The sequence below is a fragment of the Loxodonta africana genome, chromosome 1, assembly GCF_030014295.1.
Source record: "Loxodonta africana isolate mLoxAfr1 chromosome 1, mLoxAfr1.hap2, whole genome shotgun sequence".
In the NCBI taxonomy this organism is placed as follows: Eukaryota; Metazoa; Chordata; class Mammalia; order Proboscidea; family Elephantidae; genus Loxodonta; species Loxodonta africana.
The window spans coordinates 31,223,351-31,245,186 of NC_087342.1; the positions used below are offsets into that span (position 1 = coordinate 31,223,351).

General features: G+C 41.4%; 1 protein-coding gene and 1 pseudogene across 6 annotated transcripts in view; both read right to left on the bottom strand.

Annotated features, from left to right (window-relative positions):
* Window positions 1-21,836, bottom strand: part of YEATS2 (YEATS domain containing 2) — an 84,389-nt gene that overhangs the window by 54,025 nt on the left and 8,528 nt on the right. For 3 of the 6 annotated variants that reach the window (XM_064279429.1, XM_064279406.1, XM_064279435.1), the window contains exons 2-8: window positions 13,450-13,541; window positions 11,870-11,988; window positions 10,996-11,093; window positions 10,625-10,717; window positions 9,056-9,301; window positions 7,388-7,503; window positions 5,200-5,361 (exon numbers count right to left, since the gene is read on the bottom strand). In XM_064279429.1, the coding sequence (XP_064135499.1) occupies window positions 5,200-5,361; window positions 7,388-7,503; window positions 9,056-9,301; window positions 10,625-10,717; window positions 10,996-11,093; window positions 11,870-11,988; window positions 13,450-13,496 (881 nt within the window). In that variant the 5' untranslated portion in view covers window positions 13,497-13,541. Of the gene's footprint in view, window positions 1-5,199; window positions 5,362-7,387; window positions 7,504-9,055; window positions 9,302-10,624; window positions 10,718-10,995; window positions 11,094-11,305; window positions 11,361-11,869; window positions 11,989-13,449; window positions 13,542-21,836 lie in introns of those variants that run through there. The other 3 variants (XM_064279420.1, XM_064279426.1, XM_064279409.1) reach the window with 3 other exon arrangements.
* Window positions 13,552-21,036, bottom strand: LOC135230392 (cyclin-Q-like; annotated as a pseudogene).

Genomic DNA, 21,836 nt, shown 5'->3' on the forward strand with positions numbered 1-21,836 from the left:
CTGTGCATGAGAGTGGCCTGGAAAATAGAGAAAGCAGCACCTAAGTCATAAGATAGCAGAGAAAACTGGAGTGCCCTAGACAGAAGACAGCCAACCTTCAGCCTAACTCAGCTGAGTTGGTAGGACAAGCAGCCAAGGGGTTGGTGGAGATTCAGACAGAAACAAAAGATGTTTGGCCATGGTGAGATGTCACTTCACACCCACTACGATGGCCATTATCAGAAAAACAGAAACTAACAAGTGTTGGTGAGGATTTGGAGAAACTGGAACCCTCGTCCACTGCCGGTGGAAATGTAAAACGGTGCAGCTGCCACGGGAATGTTTAGGGGTTCTTCAGAAAATTACACATAGAATCGCTGTATGAAGCAGCAATTCCACTCTCCGGCATGTTCCATTTAAAGCAGGGACTCACACAGATGTGTGTGCACCAGTGTTCACGGCAGCATTATTCGCAACAGCCAAAACAAAGGGTGGAAACAACCCAAGTGTCCATCAACAGATGAACGGATGCACAAAATGTGGTATGTACTGACAGCAGAAAGTTATTCAGTCATCAAGAGAAATGAAATTCTCATACATGCTATGGCATGGAGGAACCTTGAAAACATGCTGAGTGAAATAAGTCAGACACAAAAGGAAGACTACTGTGTGATCCTACCTGCATGGAACATCTAGATTAAGCAAATGCAGAGAGACAGAACGCAGATCAGTGGTTACCGGGGCTGGGGAAGGAGAGGCTAGGAGTTACTGCTGAAGGAGTACTGGAGTTTCTGCTCAGGGTGATGTAAAACTTTCAGAAATGGATAGTAAAGATGGTAGCACAACTTGGTAGAAGTAATTAATGTCACTGAATTGTATGCTTAAAAACAACTAAAATGTCAAACTTTGTTATTTTACCACAATAATTTTAATATTACAATAAAATTTAAACAAAACAACTTACAGAGATCTGCTTGCGGAAGCGCAAAGTGACCTTGCTTCCTAATCCTATGTCACATTTTCTCACCTGTGCCTAGAAACTGTACTAGCACCTAAAGATTCACAGACTTTCATACAAATACCTTAAAAAAATTTTAAAAAGGCTTGGGGGTCAATGGGAAGGCGACTTGAGGTAACAGTCTGAACAGGGATTCAGGGCCAGATACATGTACAGGGGGCCCTAAAGGTATGGTGGGCTGAAGAATAAAGAAATTTTACTGATGGGAAGTTTGATCACATAAACTCTAACTGGAGAGTCTAAACTCATTTTGCAATATGCCTAAATTACACTCTTTATATGCTAAAATTCTCTCACAATGGATACAGTAAAACTAGGTATGATCCTCAATTTACACACATGAGCCAAACTTCAGTGACTAGTTGGCGTCCTTAAGAGGAAGAACCTCAGCCAGGAAAGACAGTAAAGTGGCACAAAGCTGGGAACCAGCGAACCAATGCCTTCAACAGGAAATCCCCCTACAACCGTGTCTCCGAAAGCAAAAAGGGCATCCAAGACCTACCAACAGACAAGACATAACTGACAAATTTTATGCTTCCGAAGACACACACATTTCACACAAAAAAGGACTGCTTTCCCTAAACAGAATTCTATTCTTTCTAGATTCCTCACAGAAGGTGATACATACCAATGATCAAGAAGGAAAACCAACAAAAATATAGGGCTTAAAAAAGAGAGGAGGGCTTTACTAGAAATGCAGAATGTACATTTATATTTAAATAACTCCTTGACCAACTACAGGGTCGCTGTGAGTCGTAATCAACTCGGCGCCAATGAGTATGGTTTTCTGTCCAACTAATTCATTTAGAGGGCCACTCTTTCAGGACCACTCCTAGCAACCCAGAACTCACTACTTAAGGAGGCTGACTCTCCCTTACATTTCTGAGTAGCGATTATAAACAAATCTTCTCTACCTCTGGCATGTTAGTTAGTTCTAGAAATGTCTGGAATCCCTAAGAATAAATTCCTCCTCCACATGACAGATTTTCAAAAGAGCTAAAACATTCATTTCTTTTCAGGGTGAAAACCTTACCTTCTGTTCCTTTAACCGTTACCCACGAGATGACGACCGTTAACAGCAGGAACTGCAGTCTAACACTGCTTACTCTGACCCAAACACTGTTTGAAACCCTTCGTATCTGTTAACAGATTAACCTTTACGACCAAAAAACCAAAAACCAAACCCGTTGCCGGAGAGTAGATTCCAACTGATACTGACTTTACAGGACAGAGCAAAACTGCCCCACAGGGTTTCCAAGAAGCTCCTGGTGGATTCAGAACTGCTGACATTTTGGTTAGCAGCCGTAGCTCTTAACCACTATGCCACCAGGGTTTCCTCACACACATCCATTAATACTGCCATCTACTGATCCTTAGGTCTTCCCATTCATTTCTTGACGATATCAGTCTGGCTCAATGTCACCCTCTCCAATTCTACTACCTAATTGTTGGCAATTCATATACACACAGATGATCTCTCAATAACCTGGCTTATCCATTCCTAGGGTTCCTCTCCTCCATGATCCTTTGCTGTTCTTTACGTTAGTCAACTCAACCCCACAGTCACATCCTAGATGCTGCCATCGCCAACAACTGTAATCCCATTATCTAAATTTCATGTACCCCAATCTGACCATCAGCTCCTACCCTTCTAGTTTATTCCCTTAAGGACTCCAACTCCAATTACCTTTCAACCTCTGCCAGTACCCTCAATCCACCCTCACCTCACCCAGCCCAAAGGGTCAGTCACTATAATCACTCCATTGAGTATACCTCTAACCCTCCGGCCTCACTCATTTCAATATACTCATTTGGCAAAACCACAGACCTGGTTAAATAAAAGTAATTTTCTAACTATTCCTCACTTGTATTCATGAAGCTGATTACAGCTGGAGAAAAACAACTTCATTGACTGGTCTCACTTAAAAACGGTTGCAAACCTAAGCGCGTCCTTCGTGCAGTCAGGCAATCACACTTTTGTCCTTAGTCAGACAATCATTCCCATCTCCTTTCTTCTCAAAGGCCCAGAACTTCTCCCCTAGGCTGAAAAGCTTAGGAACTATCCCAGATTGAGAGAGACTGTGACGGTTAATTGTATGTGTCAACTTGGCAAGGCTCAAAAAAAAATGAAGGAAGTTTTATAAGCAGTAGAAAAAGAAAAAAAAAATCTCATTTGCATTGGAAAACTAGCGTACTTGCTTTGACTCTCTGAGATTGTTCTAGATAGATACATCTGGACAGTAAATAATTGAAACCAATAAAGGGTTCAGGCAAATGTGTAGACACATAGTTTCCCTATATATAAAATCAATATTCAGTTTAAAACAAATAATGGAAAATCATATTTAAAAAAATAATAAAACCATCATATACTTAGAAATAATCTTAATGAGATAAACAAGGTCTATGTTAATTTAGGTAAGAATACGATAAGGAAACTAAAAAACTTTGCTGAGCATAAAATAAATTCAGAATAAAAGATGAAACATAATACTCTTGGATGGTAAGATTAAGTATCATGAAAAATGTGAAAATTCATCATTAATTCAGTGCAATTCCAACCTATAACCAGACACTTTTAACTTTAACGTCATCTGGAACAACGTATGTCCAAGAATGGCCAGGAAAAAGCTGAGAAGAATAAGGATGAGGAGGGACATACCCTACCAGATTATCAGGTATAAAGCAAAACAATTAATAATGCTGGTAGAAAAAACTGTCAGAGTCCAGAACCAGGTTCATGTTCATGTGGGAACTTAGTGTAGAATAAATTTAAGAAGGGTGGATCAGCTCATAATAGATACAGGGACAATAATAACGTCATTCACATGAGAACGATAAACATGCTAACCCAACTCACACCATCCACAGAAATAAATTCAAATAGGTTTTCAACTTCACTTCAGCCACTCCCATGGTTATTATCAGTAAAACAAAAAACCAAACCCACTGCTGTCGAATCAATTCTGACTCATAACAACCTTATAGGACAGAGTAGAACAGCCCAACAGGGTTTCCAAGGAGCGGCTGGTAGATTTGAACCAATGACCTCTTGGTTAGCAGCTGAGCTCTTACCCACTGCGTCACCAGGGCTCCTTAGTATCAATACTACCTATATAAGTCTCATTTCCAAGGATCCTCTTTTCTGACTGACCACCAGCCTCTATCTTTCCAGTTCAGTTGCTATGCCAATTATTCTTGGACCCCACTGGGGCTTCTGTTTGTGACCACATCAGTTTTCATTCTCCATCACTGCTCTAATCTGACTCACTTCTCTCCTTACTCAGCTCAGATTCTATGGTCTACCACTACAATAATCTAGTCATCAAAGTGCAGAAATCATAGCCCACAGACCAAGGTTTTGGAGGAATTGTCTATATGCATGCTGGAATCCTTAAGAATAATGGTAGAGAGAAACACAGAAAACTGAGTGCTAAAATCTTTTTTGAAACAGGGAGTGGCTGGAAATTAGTAAATGACTGCAAAGAGGGACAGCTGATCGTGTAAGGTGCTGCAAAGGAACTGAGGTTTTTTTAGGGAGGAGGGAAAAGGTGGTGGGACAGCCACGATTACAAGCAAAGAAGACAACCACCCCACCTCCAGGCCCCCACTGTACATGGTATGTGGGAGAAAAAAAGTCACCACTTGGAAGGGCTACAGAAACAGCAATAATTTGTTTAAAAGGAAGGAGTGAAGGGAATATACTGAAGACAACTTGGACACAGGAGATTTTGTTAATAATAAACCGTAACTACCTCCACAGAACATTCACACAATGTACGGATATACGATATAGAACATCAAATAAAAATGTCCAGAATATGCGGCTAAATGCAACAAGTAAATTTCAAAATAATATGCATATTGTCATCACACCTTTGTGAAGTAATAACAACAGTAACAACAATGTGGGTTAGTGAATGTATAAAAAACCAGCATTAGATGTTACTTTTGGGAGGATGACATGGATCACGGGAAATGACAACATTAAATACTTCTATAACGGTGCATTTCTACATTTAATTGTTATATTCTGATAGTTGCCTGTTCGGTGAGGCAGTAATCTACAACAGGTAATAACAGGCTAAAATCATGTTGTGGCCAAGAGCCAAGGCTGAGTAAATTAATAATACAGGACTTTCCAGTTAAATCTACTTCAATAAATCTGCACTTCTTAGGCTAAATAACTCAAGTATACTTACCTAACCTCCACGAGGTCATTTGGTTTATAGCTGGGATGAAGGAAGAACCAAACTTTCTTGACAAAATGATTAATGCTGGGTTCTCTACGAGACCCTCGGACATATACCATCCACTTATGGGTTGACTGGTCATTTTCTTCTCTTTTATCTGGAGGTATATACCTAAAGCAAAAGAAAAGAAGAAAGGAATCTAAATTCATTTTTCCTTCAAAAACCTTACAACACAATTAATATCCACTTACACCAAGATTAAAGCTCTAGCAATATTTAACAGTCATATTGCCTAACCAAAAACACCAGAGTCTTTGCAGTTAATCCTTTCATTTTTTTTTTTCTTTTCTTTCTAAAACATTTAGGGGGGAGGGGGTCTAAGGGGCATTCCCTTTAAGTTTTGTTTTTAAATAAAAATCAGCCTGCAATTAAAAAAAAAAAAAAAGTCAAACTTGCTTTTTCTGCCAAGTGGGTACATGAGGTAGAAATGAACTGGCATATTTTATTCCTGGATTAGAGAACCTCTACCCTTTAGGTTGATTTCATTCAGGTTTCAGGGTGCTAGAATTTTGGGCTCTTCTGGTACGTACTCATTACTGCTAAGAGGGTGGCAGCTGCCTTCCTCCTGTTTGAAAGTCAAAACAAGCCATTCCCTTAAGTCCTGACAATGGTAAAGCTAGCTTCTTTAGGTTGCTGGTTCAAACTCACCAGCTGCTCTGCAAAAGAAAGATATGGCAGTCTGTTTCTGTAAAGATTACAGCCTCGGAAACCCTATGGGGCAGTTCTACTCTGCCCCATAGGGTTGCTATGAGTTGGAATCAACTTGATGGCAATGGGTTTGTTTTTTTTTTAGTTTAGCCCTCCCTGTTGCTAGCCCTGCCTTTATTTCATAGGAGGCTCCTTGGAAACTCTACCTTCTTATAGTCTGGTGGAGAATATGGTCACTGCCTTCTCTATGCTCATCTCTGCCAGTGGTGTCCTTATAAATGTAGTAGGTCTCCAAGAGTGTGCCTGTCCAATCTTGGTACTTTGCTCTTCCATATATATTTAAGAACCAGCTTGTCAAGTTTCACAAACTCTGTTGGTATTTTAACTGAAGTATCAATAGATCCATTTGCGGAGAAGTGGCATCTTTACAATATTGAGACTTACTATCTATGAACATGGTACACTGCTCCAATTATTTAGTTTTTTAAATGTTCAGTAAGTTTTTATAGTCTCCGTTATGCAGGGATTGCACATGTTTTGTTTGACTTATCAAGTAATTCACATTTTTATTACCACAGTAAATAGATCTTTCTTAAAATCATGTTTTCTAACTTTGTGGCTGCCATTACAAAAACATGACTGACTTCCGCGTATCGATATTATAGTTAACAACCTGGCTAGCCTTTCTTCCTAATTCTAATACTTTATCAAAAATGTTTTGATTTTCTACATATACAATCATATCATCTGTTAATGACATTGTTTCTTCTTTGTTTTTATTTTTCTTATCTGGCTACATTAGTATCTCCCAGTAACTCCAACTGCAATGTTGAATAGGACTAGTGACACCAGGTATTTCTTGTCTTGCTCCTGATCCGAAATACATGGTTCAGTGTTTTACCACTGAGTATGATATTTGCTTTTTGAAGATACTCTTTATCTGAGTTAACTGAATTCCCACTTTGCCATGACAAATAGATGCAAGACCAGAGACATGGTGAAAAAAATGAGGTTCTGAAAGTCAGATTTGAGGGCAGTGTCTGAGAATTTATCATTCCTACTGGCTTTCCAATGCCTAATAATTAGCACCTTTTACAAACTACACATTAAACTATAAAGAGTATTTTTAAGTTCTGTTTAGCATGCAAAACATAAGGTTACCTTGCAGCTTCTTCTCTAGGGATTAACACTTCAGGGTGAACGTTATCATCTGTGGTGTGAGGCAGATGAGATGTCACTGTGCACAGAGGCAGGAAGGGAAATACCACCCAAATGAAAAGCAGACTGGATTCAAACACAGACTCTGCCTGCTTACTATTAACCAAGATTACCCTAGGAAACTCTCTGGGCCTTGGTTTACTTTTGAAATAACAACAAGCTTGGCAAAAAGAATCCCTAAGGTCTCTTCCAGTATTGTAATACTATGATGTTTAAGAGTGGTTATGCCAAAGTCTTAGCTGAAAATGAGACAATCCAGCTGCATACTCACTTGGACACATTGCCCACCACTATTGTTTTCTTCACAAAAAGTCGTGACGATTCATCCCCTGTAAAGTCAGCATTCCGCTGGTCTGTTTTATGGGAGCCAGTGGTATTGGAAGTGTCCTGAAAGAAATCACAGTGAGCTTTCATTTTCAATTTAAACTGGACAATTTTAAACAGGCCAGAAACCACAAAATCATAAAAAGTACAAATGGAATAATTCAGATTCTTTTTTTTGGGGGGAGGGGAACATTTTGTAATGCCTCTCAAAGCATGAAAGAATAATTTTACTACAAATGTTGTAGTAATTCATATAAGAAGTTTATATAATTCCGTGTGTGTTAGCAGTCACCTACATCTGCTTTGTATGTCCACACAGGATGTGGAAGGATACATAAGAAAATACTAAAATGGCTACCTTTGGGGAATGGGAATGGGGTCAATGGAATTTACTTTCTTTTCAACTTTCTGAACCGTTAAATTTTTTTCTATAAGAAGTAATATAAGCGTAGTGATTAAAAGTCTGCCTCTAGAGAGAGACTGCCAGGGTCAAATCTTGGCTTTTTCATCTACTACATGTGTAAATGTCAGGCACTCACTTAACCTCTCTGTGTCAATTTCGCATCTAGAAAATCAGGGTGATAACGGTACCTACCTCATATGATTAAAGGAGCTATTACTGTACAGTGCTTAGTAAAGTGCCTGGCACACAGTAAGCACTAAATGTTTGTTACATAAACAATAGTTTGTGTTCCATAAAGATGTGAAATTTCTAAATCCCATGACCAGTATGACTTTAATTTTTTTTTTAATTAAAAAACAAAACAAAACAAAACAAAAAAACAACTGTTTTCCCAGATATCATACTGGAAAGATACAAGTAAATCCAAACACCAGGAGTTCTGATATTTGAATAGTGGCATTATGAGTGACTTTTCTATTTTTTTGCTACTTTTCTACATTTTTCAATATTCAACTGGAAATTGAAAACATATAAACTTATAATCATAAAAACAAATAAAAAATTTAAAAGTAAAGAAAAGCGTATCCTTGATGTGTGAGTGTTTGTAAAACAACTGTCAATTTTCTCTCTCACATACCTGGTCGGAAAAAACCACTGGTCTAATCCAATAAGAACTCTATGGGGACTCTATAGCCAAATATTATACCAAGACATTCAGGGTAGCTGGACATGGAAACTCAAACAACAAACTGCCAGGATCAACAGCAACACATGGTTTTCAATTCTATTTATCTGTCAATTTTCCTTCAGCTACTAAGGCATCTAAGAATAAAAAGTTCTGCAGAGGAAGCTGCTGGAGAGCTATTTTCCTGAAGGGACAACATGTACAGTGGAAAGTGTTTGGGTTCTAAGCAGGTCATAGCACCACCAATTCTGGAGGTTCCTATCCACACAGACGGCATCAAGGAGCTGTGCAGGGCAGTGCAGCCCTAAGTGCTAACATCATAAAAATGAAGGTTTAATTACCAGTTCTGGTAACTTTTGGGCACATATAACTTTAACCTCATTAAGGCTCAGTTTCCTCATGTCTAAAAGGGAAATAACTAGCTTATATACCAGGATTCCTATTACAGTTAAATGAGATAATATGTGCACACTTAATAAATAGGGGTTCCCCTCTCCTTTTGGTCCCTCCCGCCCATCCATCTATACCCTTCCAGTATTCCGGCTTGGTCTCTGCTCCATGTTGTTTGACAATCTTTCCTCTATGTCCACGTTACTGTTATTGTCTTTATCAGATAAGAAGTCATTGTGCTGAGATAAAGAATCACTTTCTGAATGATTTGCTGATGGTGTTTCTGATCTCTGATTGGCAGGAGATGATGATCTAGATGGTGATTCGAAAAACTTCTTGATGGCAGGATGATTAAAAACCATTGCATCACATGTCTTTGACCCCTGCAGAAATAAAAGCAAAGTTTAAATCAAATCCACCCAAAGTAGGCAAATGTCCCATTTTTCCAAAACCCTTATTTATTTCACGATCATGCCTCAAGTCCTTCAAAATCTCCACACATCCATAAAAACAAGTCCAAACTCCTCAACAACTTAACCAACTGAGCTAACAAAACAAAACCTAGAGAGTCGTAAATAATTATGTAATGGTTCTACTACTAAAGATAGAGATGTAGGGGCCAATAAAAAATAAAAATAAATACTCTAACATATGGAAAAGAAGATCTGACTTTTAAAAGTTATGTCTCACATAGCTTTACACAAACACGTCGGTTGTTCTAAATAAACAACCCTATAATCTTAAAAAAGTATCTGTCTACATATACAACGGCCCATGCCTAGGAGTATCATGTAGCACAGGACGTTTTAGAATGGTTACCAGGAACACTGATATGTGGAGTTTGCCCCCATCCCCTAAATCCTAAAGCCCTTTCTATGTTTTATGACTGGGATTCAATACCCAGCTGTTAGTTGCTGTGGAGCCCGCTCTGACTCACAGTAACCTTGTGTTCTGTGACGATGTGATATACTGTAGCTATGTTCCCAGGAATCCCACCTTTCAAAAGTTATGCTACTAAAATACATGTTTTTGTGAGAAAAAAAGGACCCACAGACTAGCGTTTCAGAGTCAAAGCAACAAAGCTTTGGGTTTCAATGATGAAGGTTTTTCAGGGCTATAGATGCATTCCGTTACTGTAAACTAAAATAATCAAATAGCTAATCATAAAACAATAGGATATCTGTGTCTCTTAGTTTCAGTAAGCTGAAACTAAAATTCAGTACATCAACAAATGTCCCTGAATAAACCCTCATCGGGATACAACACAGGAAAAAAATCAGGGCTTACTGAATAGAGTGAATCTACTGAAACTAAGAACTGTCACTCCTTAGCAGTAAAAGGCCAGAGGAAAAGTCAACTATGATCAAATGAATGGGAACCAGGGCCTGTTACAACAGGGTCTCACTCATCATTGTATCTGCAAAGCTTAGCACAATGTTTAACAATTACTAGAGGAATTAAGTAAAAAGAAAAAAAAAATGTTAACTTAGGATTATTGGTAATGTGGAGAGAGACAATTAAAAGACTGCAGGTGAACATGATGGTAAGTCTATGTATATTGCCAGGAAGGTAGCTAAGCTTCTTGAATTCTCAAGATCAATATAAGAAATGTTTCAAAGGCAGGGATTCCATGTTGACACCAATCTCCCCTTCAGACAACAAATACGGGTGGCAGGAAAAAGAGACCGAGGATGAGGAATACTTGCCTCAGAAACTTTCAGAAGACCTGCAGAAGCATAGTAGTTGGCCACAATGCAGGCACGAAGTTTATCCATCATCCTTCTTGCCTCGATCAGTCGCTAAAAACAAACGGTAACTCATCACTTTAAAAAATGACAGCGACAAAAGAGACGTACAAACAAGTCATGAAATAAATGCATATGAATGAACACACACACAGAAAGCTCAACTTCTCTAATAATCAAAGAAAGATAAAAACAATGACACTTCCACCTAATGAAGAAACCTATTTTTGAAAGAATAGCAGAGGGCAAAAACCAACCACAACTCTATCTCAATGGATTTTTCTTCTATTTTTCAATAGCTTTCCTCCTCCCCCCTTTTAGCATCATTATACCTGGTCAATGACTTCAATTTCATGTTCCTTATTCTTCATTTCAAGAGCAAATTGTTCCTTGATGATAGTCTCGATCTTCTGTACAGCTGCATCTCGAGCTGCACAAAAATATCAAAACACATTTATTTGTAAAGAATATAAGCATTAATGAATTTCAGTAATAACTTTTTTGAAAAAAAGCAAATTTAGCAATTTTCTGAGACATTCTGGGAAACATAGTTGATGATCTGATTTCAACTAGCTGCACATCTTGGACGATGAAACGCCTCTGAGTCCTAATCACCCACCCGGAGGCAGTGCAGAGACTGACCTGGATCAATGTGTCCCATGTTTCTATCGTTCCACGTTCAGGATACAGACCATATCTGAGAGCCATGCAAAACATCTAATTAATGCAAACAATATTTTAAAATAATTTTAGCAGTATCCTGAGCAATGGTAGTCACGAAACCTCAAGTTTGGTGAGATCATTTAATTTTTCCATACATGTTAAAATAATATGTAACTGTTAAAATAAAAAATGTTAGTCCGTGTATAACCATCGTCATCTCATGTGACTGTACCAGTGTAGAACACATACCACACTTGGCAAAAACTGACCTACATAAAACCTAGAGGCCTTCTAAGACTGTGTACCTAACACACAACAACAGTTACCTGTAGCCTGTCTTATCACTGCCATTTCCACTGTCTACTTCATAGTGTTCCCGCCAGATCTTCTGCCTTTTACGCCACACCAGCAGCTACTATTAAACAAAGTACTTTGCTAATCGCTCTCATGAAGCCCTCCAAATGATACACAGCAGTGGAAGCACATTTCTGGGGACACATGTCAACAAAATTAATTCATTTCCTAAGGCAAGTCCATTTCTACCTGAATTTTCAATTGCTTTATGCCGCTTATTTGGAAGGGCCACAGATATATCCTCGTAATCAGGGTCGGTTTCCTTGATGGTTCGCTTGATTCCAGACATGATGACATTCAGTTCTTCACTGTGAAGCAATAAGAAATAAATCGATAAATAACACTGGGTGATACTAGCAGTTATGGGAAAGAGCCCTGCTGGTCTGACAGTTAAGCAAACTGAAAGGTCAGAGGTTCAAACCCATCAACAGTTCCGTGGAAGAAAAGACCTGGCAATCTGCTCCCATGGAGATTACAGCCTAGGAACCTATATGGTGCAGGTCTACTCTGTCCTATAAGGTCACTATGAGTCAGAATTGACTCGACAGCATACAACAACAACAATGGTACCTACAGGAATGTGTGTGCATACACACAAAGCAAATAAATATTACATGATACCAATACTTTTAAGTCTATGCATATATATATATATGTACAAAAAGGTCTTTTGTATCCCCTTAAAGTCAAAAGCATAAGCCACAAGCATAAGCAAAGATTTAAAGCCATAAGCCTACCTCCAGAAGTTTAATGAAGGAAAAAAATAAAAATAATAATCATCTGTTAAAAAGCATGTGTTTCCCTTTCAAAGGAAAATCCTTTACAAGACAGCTTTAAAAATGACAAAACGGCTTCTGACCTCCTCTAACTTCACCAGGGGGAGAGAAAAATCACCATCAACATCAGGCTGATTCACAAGAGGCAGAGGTCTGACACACCCCCTCTCTTCAACCTTTTCACCAATTTTGACACCAGCCGTCCCTCCCACGGCACTCTCTACTTCTCTACTTGGGTTCAGTAATTCGTTATAATGGCCACACAGAACCCACAGACAGTACCTGCGATTATGGGGTTTATTAGGGAAGTAGCAGGTTACAATTCCAGATCAGGGAGGACCGAGGATATAGTTCTTCAATCAGGATAGCTCCTCCTTGCGCAAGTGTTACAAAGCTCTTTAGCTCCGCCAATAAGTGCCTGGGGCACCCTACTCCACCCCTAAGCCTTGGCCCGAAGGCGCTCGGCTCTCTCACTCATTGGGTCAACAAATCCACTGGACCCGCCTCGCTGTGTGGCTGGGAAGCCCACTGCGCCGTCTTGCACCAGTCTTCTGGTTCTGCTGCTGCTGTTTCTCTGCTGCCACTTCTCACCCATCTCTAGCGTTACAGAACTCCCTGTCTCCTGGGTCTAGGAGGTTCTCAGTGCAAGGACCTGGGTCCAAAGGACATACTCCACTCCCAGCTCCTCTCCTTGGTGGTAATGAGTTCCTCTATTCTCACCTTGGGGATAGCTCATTTCGAGCCTAGTGCAATGGCAAAACTGACCAATCCCCTCATTAGGGTTCCACACAATTTATTTGCATGGTCCCACAACCACAACCTTTGCAGTCTGAAATTGGTAAAACATGCAATCAAGATGCATTGATAATTACTGGTGATTGGAACACGAAGGTTGGAAACAAACAAGAAGGATCTGTACTTGGAAAATACGGCCTTGGTGATACAACAACATCGGAGATCTTAGGACAGGATTTTGCAAGACCAATGACTTACTCACTGCAAATATCTTCTTTCAACAACATAAAACAGTGACTATGCATATGGACTTCGCCAGGTGGAACACACAGGAATTAAATCGTCTACACCTGTGGAAGAAGATGATGGAAAAGCTTGATATCAGTCAGAACAAGGCCAGAGGCTCACTGTGTAACAGACCATCAATTGCTCATATGCAAGTTCAAGGTGAAGCTGAAGAAAAAACATCCACAAAAGCCAAAGTACGACCTTGAGTATATTCCATCAGAATTTAGAGGCCATCTCAAGAACAGATTTGAGGTATTGAACACTAATGACCAAAGATGAGACGAGTTGTAGAATGATATCAACAACATCATATACGAAGGAAGCAAAAGGTCATTAAAAAGACAAGAAAGAAAGAAAAGACCAAAATGGATGTCAGAAGAGACTCTGAAACTTGCTCTTGAATGTGGATGTCAGGTGGATCTTGGCTGACAGCCGAGAATACCAGAAAGATGTTTACCTGTGCTTTACTGACTATGCAAAGGTATTCGACTGTGTGGATCATAACAAGTTACTGATAACACTGGGAAGACAGGGAATTCCAGAACACTCAATTGTGCTCATGTGGAACATGTACATGTAAACAAAGGCAAAAATAAACTATACCTATTTACTGAGGTAATAAGTTTACAAATGAAATGTATGAAAATAGACTGTTACCTTGAAAGTATTTGTTTTTTATTCTTGCAAGGTTAAAAAAGAAATAACGATGTAAATGTCCCTCATCTCTTAGTCTAGTTCTTTCTCCCATCTCACAGACAGCCTCACCGGAGTCAGCTAGGAGAGAGATTCATATGTAATAGCATATTTGCAAATCCTGGATCTGAGAGGACACTTTTCCTACAATTGTTATCTTGTAAAATAATCCCTAAGCCTAAAAATGTTCTAAAAAAAAAAACTCCAAGCATTTACAGACATCCTAAATCAAGCCATTTGAGGTTTTTAAAAATTTAAATATGAATTATTCTGGAGAGGCCCCAAATCCACCTATTATTATCTGTTTTTTAAACTCACAAGAAGTAAGCTAAGGTCTTGTTCTTTCGGCCTTCTCCTTTTGGTCTGCAATTAGATTTAGACACCCTGAAAAACCTTAAGAAGTTATATAGAGAACATTCTTTTTTTGAGGTGGGGGCTGGGGGGAGTTGTATCACCTTTTATTATACAAAATGAATTTCCTCTCTGTTACAGTCATCCTTTCTATAAATCTGGCTTTAAGAGAGCCCGGGGGTAAAGTCAAATACTCTCCTTTGATTTGCCTCTCAGTGAAGCCACGCCTCAAATGCAGTATGAATCCTCACGAAGGACAAAGCACACATGGACCACCTCAGCTCTGCCCACAGGTTTCCAGTCAGCGATCAAAGGTGCGATCCCTTCAGCTAGCACATGGCTGGGAGGGGCAATCAAGGCCACAAGTCAAAGCACCATCAGCAGCCATCTCCAGCAGTGCAAAGCCACTGCTCCCAACCAGTTCTTTGGGGATAGGCCTGCATGGCAATGTGGTGGACCCAATCCAGCTAGCCTGGCAAGTCCAGTCCGCAGCCAAGCATCCTGCTTCTCTTTGGAGAGGCTGGACCAGTGCCTTAGGGGATCTCTGTGTCCACAGTATTAAGTCTGAATGAAATCAGACACAATATCATCAATGGTTGGCTTGGTAAGTTTGTCACTAAACATCTAGAATAGAAAAACAAAACAGGTGCCCATTAGACTCACTCTGTGTCAAACCAGGTCACTGAACACTAAGCCAAGAATTGCATTTCAGCAGCAAGAGCGAGGACAAGAGGGCTAGGCTATGAGCACAACGGTGGTTCTCTTGCAAAGCCAGTTCAGTTCCAGCCTGCTGGAGGCCAAAGACTTAAAGCAGACAACATTCCAGATGGAAAACCACTAGTAATCATCCAACCCAGAGAGGAAAGGGGACTTGTCCAAGGCCACACAGGGTGGAGGTGACAGAGCTGGGCCCAGAGCCCGGTCCTGCGATGGTGACCTCTAAGCCCTTGGAATATCCTGCCTGCTGAGAGTGCCTTTGTATACCTGGAGCCTTAGGCCACGCCACATAGTCTATGCCAACAGCGGGATTCACAGTGGGGAACTTGGACGACCCCAGATAGTCTATGCCAACGATGAGATTGATGGTGGGAGCCTTGCGCCACATGGTAACAGCTTGATCTGTGGGAGACTGGAGTCTGAGTAACTAAGGTCAGCCACATGGGTGCTCCATGCTTATGTGACCAACTCCCAATAAAACCCTGGAGAGCAAGGCCTGGCTAAGCTTCCCTGGTTAGTAATATTCATGTGTGCTGTCACACATCACTGCTGGGAAAAGTAAACACTGTCTGTGCAACTCCACGGGAAGAAGACTATCGGAAGCACACACCTGGACTCTGTCTTACGCACCTCTTCCCTCTGCTAGTTTTAATCTGTACCCTTTCACTGTAATAAACTGTAACCATGAGTATAATAGCTTTTCTGAGTCCTGTGAGCCCTTCTAGTGAATCATCAAGCCTGAGAGTGGTCTTAGGGACCCCTAACAACAAGGAAAGTAAAAACCAAACCAACGAGCCCTTGGTCAGATGCTGTGACTGCCCTGGGGTCCAAGGTACCAACAAGGGACAGAAGTCAAGGTCCTGGGCCAGCCAAAGCGGGAACTGGACCTGAGATCATCCTCCTGCTCCTCCCCGCAAAGACAGCCAGGACCTTGAAAGGCTACAACCTCAGTGAGATGATCTAGGAACTTCTGAGCACTGGCTCATGAGGCTTGGCTGTCTCATACTGGGCTCTGGGTGGAAAACAAATACTTCAAAAAAAACGGGTTTGCTCAGCAGGGTCCACGCACCACCTGTGTAGTCCTGGAAACCCCAAGCCGAGAAATGACCATTAAATAGTAGTCCAGGGCAGTGATAACCCTGGGGCACCTGGCAGGAAGAAGGCAACAGGCTGTGCAGGGAGACACAGCCCAGCCCTCAGAAGAGCCGTGGGCCTAATGGCGTGACTGCGCCTCACGCTCAGGAAGGTCTCCTTCCTACGCAGGAACAGTACGTCTGCTCGTAGGGCAAAGCAGAGGTGCCTGGAAGTCAAATTTCCCCTTGTTTTAGAAAACATAGGCACAGAAGTGAGGCACAGGTCAGTCTACTGGCTGGAACACGGCCTCAGGGGAGAGGCGCTTCCGGGCATGGCCGGACACGCAAGGGGACTGTGTGGGCATCAGCCAAGGAATAGGGTGTGTCAGGAAAGCTTCCACTTTCAGCAGGGTGAGCAGAGGAGGTGGCACTGAGATGGGGGTGTGTGAGCCAAGACCTGCAGGAGGGGAGGAAGGAGTCTGGGAGGTCTGGGAAAGAGCCCCTGGGCCGAGGTTTATTAACCTCTGACCTAGTCCAAGTTCTCATTCAATGCACAGGGAAGGCAAAGAACGATGCAGCCCAAGTGTCCACAGTCCAGAGGCAGAGAAACCCTGCATCAGACCACAAGAACAGCTCTGGTATTCCCAAGCATCCCACGTCGTCATGGAAAATGAATGAAAACGAACATGAACATCCAGGAAAGGGTGCTCCTGGAGGTCCTTGGGAAAAGCAAGGGTGCACACACTCCAGCCAGGCCACTCACGGAGCGGCTGCCTCACCTGCCACCATGGCTTCTAAGCCTCGGCAGGTACCTCGATGCCGTACAGCTGCAGGGCCAGGTGGAGCACTGCCATGTATATGCTGCACCTGGAAGCAGAGGCACAACCCCTGTGGCAGCTAGCTGCCCAGCAGCAGGGCCCAGGTGGTCACAGGGATGGGCGTATGCTGCCAGCTCTATCAGTTCATCCAGTTCTTGAGTGAGATCAGATAATGGAGCAGGTCCTTGTGTGGGTGCTGGAAGGAGACCCGGAAACGCAAAACTCGCAGCAGGAGCAGCTCGCACTGGACGATGCTATCTCGGAGTTTTCAGAAGCGGGCGTCCAGCTCCAGGGGGCTCACTGCTCAGGGTCAAGTACCTGCTGGACATGTTGATGATGTCCTGTCCACAGGTGCTGCTCCTCCACCTTGCTGCCCAAGTAAATGGCAGACGTGGTGATGAGGTAGGGGTCGTAGGCATCCAGATCAGCCTCGCTGAAAAACTTGTGGTAAATGGCTCATGCCGTGGCAATGGGGATGGACCGAAGCCCTAGCTTGACACTTGCCTCCATGATGAACTCGTCACTTGGAAGTGTACCCTCGTCTCTGCCCACCCCTTCTCCACAACTCTCCCGCCAAAGGGTCTCCATGAGGCCCTGCCCGCTGACCCCCCCTCCCCTGGAGGAGAGCAGCCTGGTGCCTGGGATTAGCAGAGGAGTGGGTGGGGCTAGCAGAGGTTAGGGTGGGGCTTTCACGGACAGGGCAGGCAGAGGGGGCAGGGCTAGTGGGGAGGGGTGGGTAGAGGGACAGGGCAGAAGTCGGGCAGGCAGAGGGCAGGGTGGGGCAGGCAGAGAGGGAGGGAGGGGCAAGCAGAAGGGGGCCCTCTATAGCAGGTGGCCAGAAAAGCCACATTCTTAAAAATCAATAAATCTCATCCCTTCTTCATCAAGGCACACAGGAAAAAAAACACCTCCTATTGAGACAAGCCAAGAATCAGAGGGAGATACATCCCAAGAGATCTCCAAGCCTGTTCCTGCTCTATGCCCCTCCCTCAGTGACCACCTGCCTTCTACAGCTTGCCAAGATGCGGATGGGATTATCTATAAGGATGAGGCCAAAGTCCAGCATCACTATCACTCACCCAGTCTACAGACCTCATAATCTGTGTATTCTCCCGCCTAGTCTCCTAAGTCATCTCAAGAATAACAGTGGTTCCTCTCCAGAAAGACTTGGGACCTGCGAAGAAATTGTATTTTGGTATACCCTTACTTGGAGACCTGGTGGCACAGTGGTTAAGAGCTCAGCTGCTAAGCAAAGGTCTGCAGTCTGAATCCACCAGCCGCTCCTTGGAAACCCTATGGAGCAATTCTACTCTGTCCTGTAGGGTTACTATGAGTCAGAATCAACTCAACGGCAGTTTTGGTTACCCTCACTTAAGGGACAAAGCAAAACACTCTTTTGACTTTTACTCTAAAACTGAGGGAATAGGAGGTAAAAGATGGATTTGGTGGTATAAGTGAGGAAGAAATCACCAATGTGTTAATTTGTTCTGCCAAAATTAATTCATTTTTCATGTCGCCCTTGAAATAAAGCGTTGTCTGTCATCTTCGGGTATAGATTCAAGCTTCTGATAAACACACTGAGGAAGATTTAACTCTGTACTAAGCATTTTCTAATAATTCAGTCTGGTTCTGTCTAGCAAGAACAATACTGAAGTCTCCACATGCCACATTCAAGCGAATGCTAGCTAACTAAGGCTAGGCACACCTGCTCAAGGCACACTCTCACCATGATGCTGCAAGTGAACGGCATGTATAACCATCGACCCATGAAAAGACCATTATGTTCTGGATTCTTCTTGTCTGACTCCTAGATTTATGAAAAGGAAGTGTGAGCAGTTGTTAGATACTGTCAGATTCAACTCTGAGACAAAATGTCCTATTAATCCTCTTCAAGCTTTGCATCAGTTGGAATTGAAATACTAGCTATAATATGAACTGTTAATAAAGCAAAACAAAACTGCCTTGCATCACACTACTCAAAAAACATCAGCCATCCTGGTTTTTGACAAAAGTTAAAGATCAAAAACAAAACAAAAATTTTCAATGTTTGGATATTTGAAATAAAACTCCAGAGAAAAATAATTTTTAGAAGTTGTACAATTAAAAATATTTTATGTAACACAGAGTCACTGGAAATTTTCATTGAAAGGTCTTATTTTTCATGTCACAGAAGACCTAAAACAAAAAAACCCAAAACTATTGCCATCAAGTAGATTCTGATTCAGGATGAACCCATGTGACAGAGCAGAACTGCCCCATAGGGTTTTCTCGACTGTGATCTTTACACAGAAGCAGATTGTCAGGCTTTCTTCCACTGTGCCACTGGGTAGTTCAAACCACCAACCTGTAGGTCAGCAGGTGAATGCGAACTGTTTGCACCACTCAGGGACAAGAGAAGACCCAGAACCCCTAAAACCCAATCCTAAAATCCTGCCATTCCAAGACCGTAAAACACAACTTAATTCTTGAGAAGAGGGGAGGAAAGCCTGATAAATAAGGTACTTAGAAGATCTGCCATATACTACATGAGGTATCTTCTCAATATAAAATTCTATGATCCTCATGGCATTTGAATCTCATGAGAACACTAAACTTTTCCCATCCTGTTAAAAAAAGGCGGGAGGACACAATCATTTTCCATTTGCTTCCACACAGACATTCCTAAGATGTGATGATGATTTTGTAGTTCTCTGGCCTTGTCCTTTCTATATTCTTCACTTCCAACAAACTATTTTCCCTTTCATAAAAAAGACAACCAACGTTCCTTTATTAAATATGAGAGAATCTATAATATATTCTCCTTGATTGGCCAAAGAGATCTTTCAACGATGTCTATAAAAATTCACATATTCAGCAAAACCAAAAAACCTGTTGCTGTCAAGTCAATTCCAACTCACAGCGACCGCACAGGACAGAGAAGAGCTGCTCCACAGGTTTTCCAAAGAGCAGCTGGTAGATCTGAACTGCCGACCTTTTGGCTAGTAGCCGAACCCTTGACCGAGTCGCCAGAGCTCCAAATATTCAACAGGAGAACGGATAAACAAACTGTGGTATACCCAGTGAACTCTGATACAAACTACAACATGGATGAGCCTCAAAATCACTGTGGTAAGCAAAAGAAGCCAGACACAAAAGAATATATACTCAATGATTTCATCAATATGAAGTTCTAGAACAAAGAAATTAATCTATGGTGAAAGAAGTGAGAAAGTATTTGAGGGTGGCGGTGGGGAAGATTGAGAAAAGACATCTCTCTGAGATGACAGAAATGTTTTTTATCTTGATAATGGCGTGGGTTAGATGGGTTACACAATCTTCAAAACTCATCCAACTGTACACTGGGCCCTGCCACTCTCTGTCCTTGATCACTAAGATGGAGACACACTGATATTCTCACTGCTCCTCAAATACACTCAATCTTCCCCTAAGGCTTTGGATTTATGGCTCCTTCTGCCTAGAGTGCTCTCTCCCCAGGTTAGCTTGACCAGATCTCAGTTCAAACATCCATCTTACACAAAAGTCTTTTCTGATCACCCTAGCCATAATCATGCCACCCATCCCACCTTCCCCCTCCAGACTGCCTGGAACACTCAATAAATAATTGCCTGAATACATAAATGAAGGGTTAACTAAAATACATGCTAAAACATAAACACCCACAGGGTGCACAGCTACTAGCTTACACTAGGTTTTATCATTCCTTTGCACAGTACTTACATATCTCTTTGTTGATACTGCTGAAACTCCAAAGCCATTAAATGTTTAAAATAAAGGGACGTACAAGGTTAATATACAAGGCAAGAAAACAAAAAGACAGCAGGCATTTAATATGACAAAGACTGATACTATTAAAAGTTACAACGACATAAACTACACACCAAACAATATAGTATCAAAATATACAAAAAAAAAAAAAAAAAAAAAGGAATACAAGGAGAATTTAAGAAAATCACGATCACAGTAGAATCTGAACACATCCTTTGCCAACATTTAAAATATCAACAGATAAAAAGACAGATGATATAAATGCAATTATGCCTGATTTAATAGATACATACACCTCTGAATCCAACAGAGAACAATCCATTTGAAATAACTACAAAACATTGTTAAAATTAAATCATATAGTTATGACATGAAGTCTCAATTTACAAACACAGAACTAATATAGGCGGTATTCTCTGATGCCAATAAAATTCAATAAAAAATTAACAAACAAAATCACTAATGATATGGAAAATAAACTTCTTCTAAATAACTCCTGGCTCAAAGAGAAAATTAAAACTAAAATAACAGATTTTGTATTTAGCAATTAACAACAATGGGAACACAATGTATCTAAGCCAATGGAGATGTGGAAGGAGGCGGTCATGGTTCAGTTGTAGAATTCCCGCCTTCCATGAAGGAGGCCCGGGTTCGATTCTCGCCACGGCACCTCGGGTACAGGTACTACCCACCCTGGAGGCTTTCATGTTGCGATGATGCTCAACAGGTTTCAGCAGAGCTTCCAGACTAAAACAGATTAGGAAGAAAGGCCTGGTGATCTACTTCTGAAAGTCAGCCAAGGAAAACCCTCTGCATCACAACTGTCCAATCTGCAACAGGTCACAGAGACGGTGCAAGACCAGGCGGTGTGCTAAAAAAACTGTTATTTATTAAATACATCCAGGTCACAAATACCCATTTTCCTACTATAAACAAGATG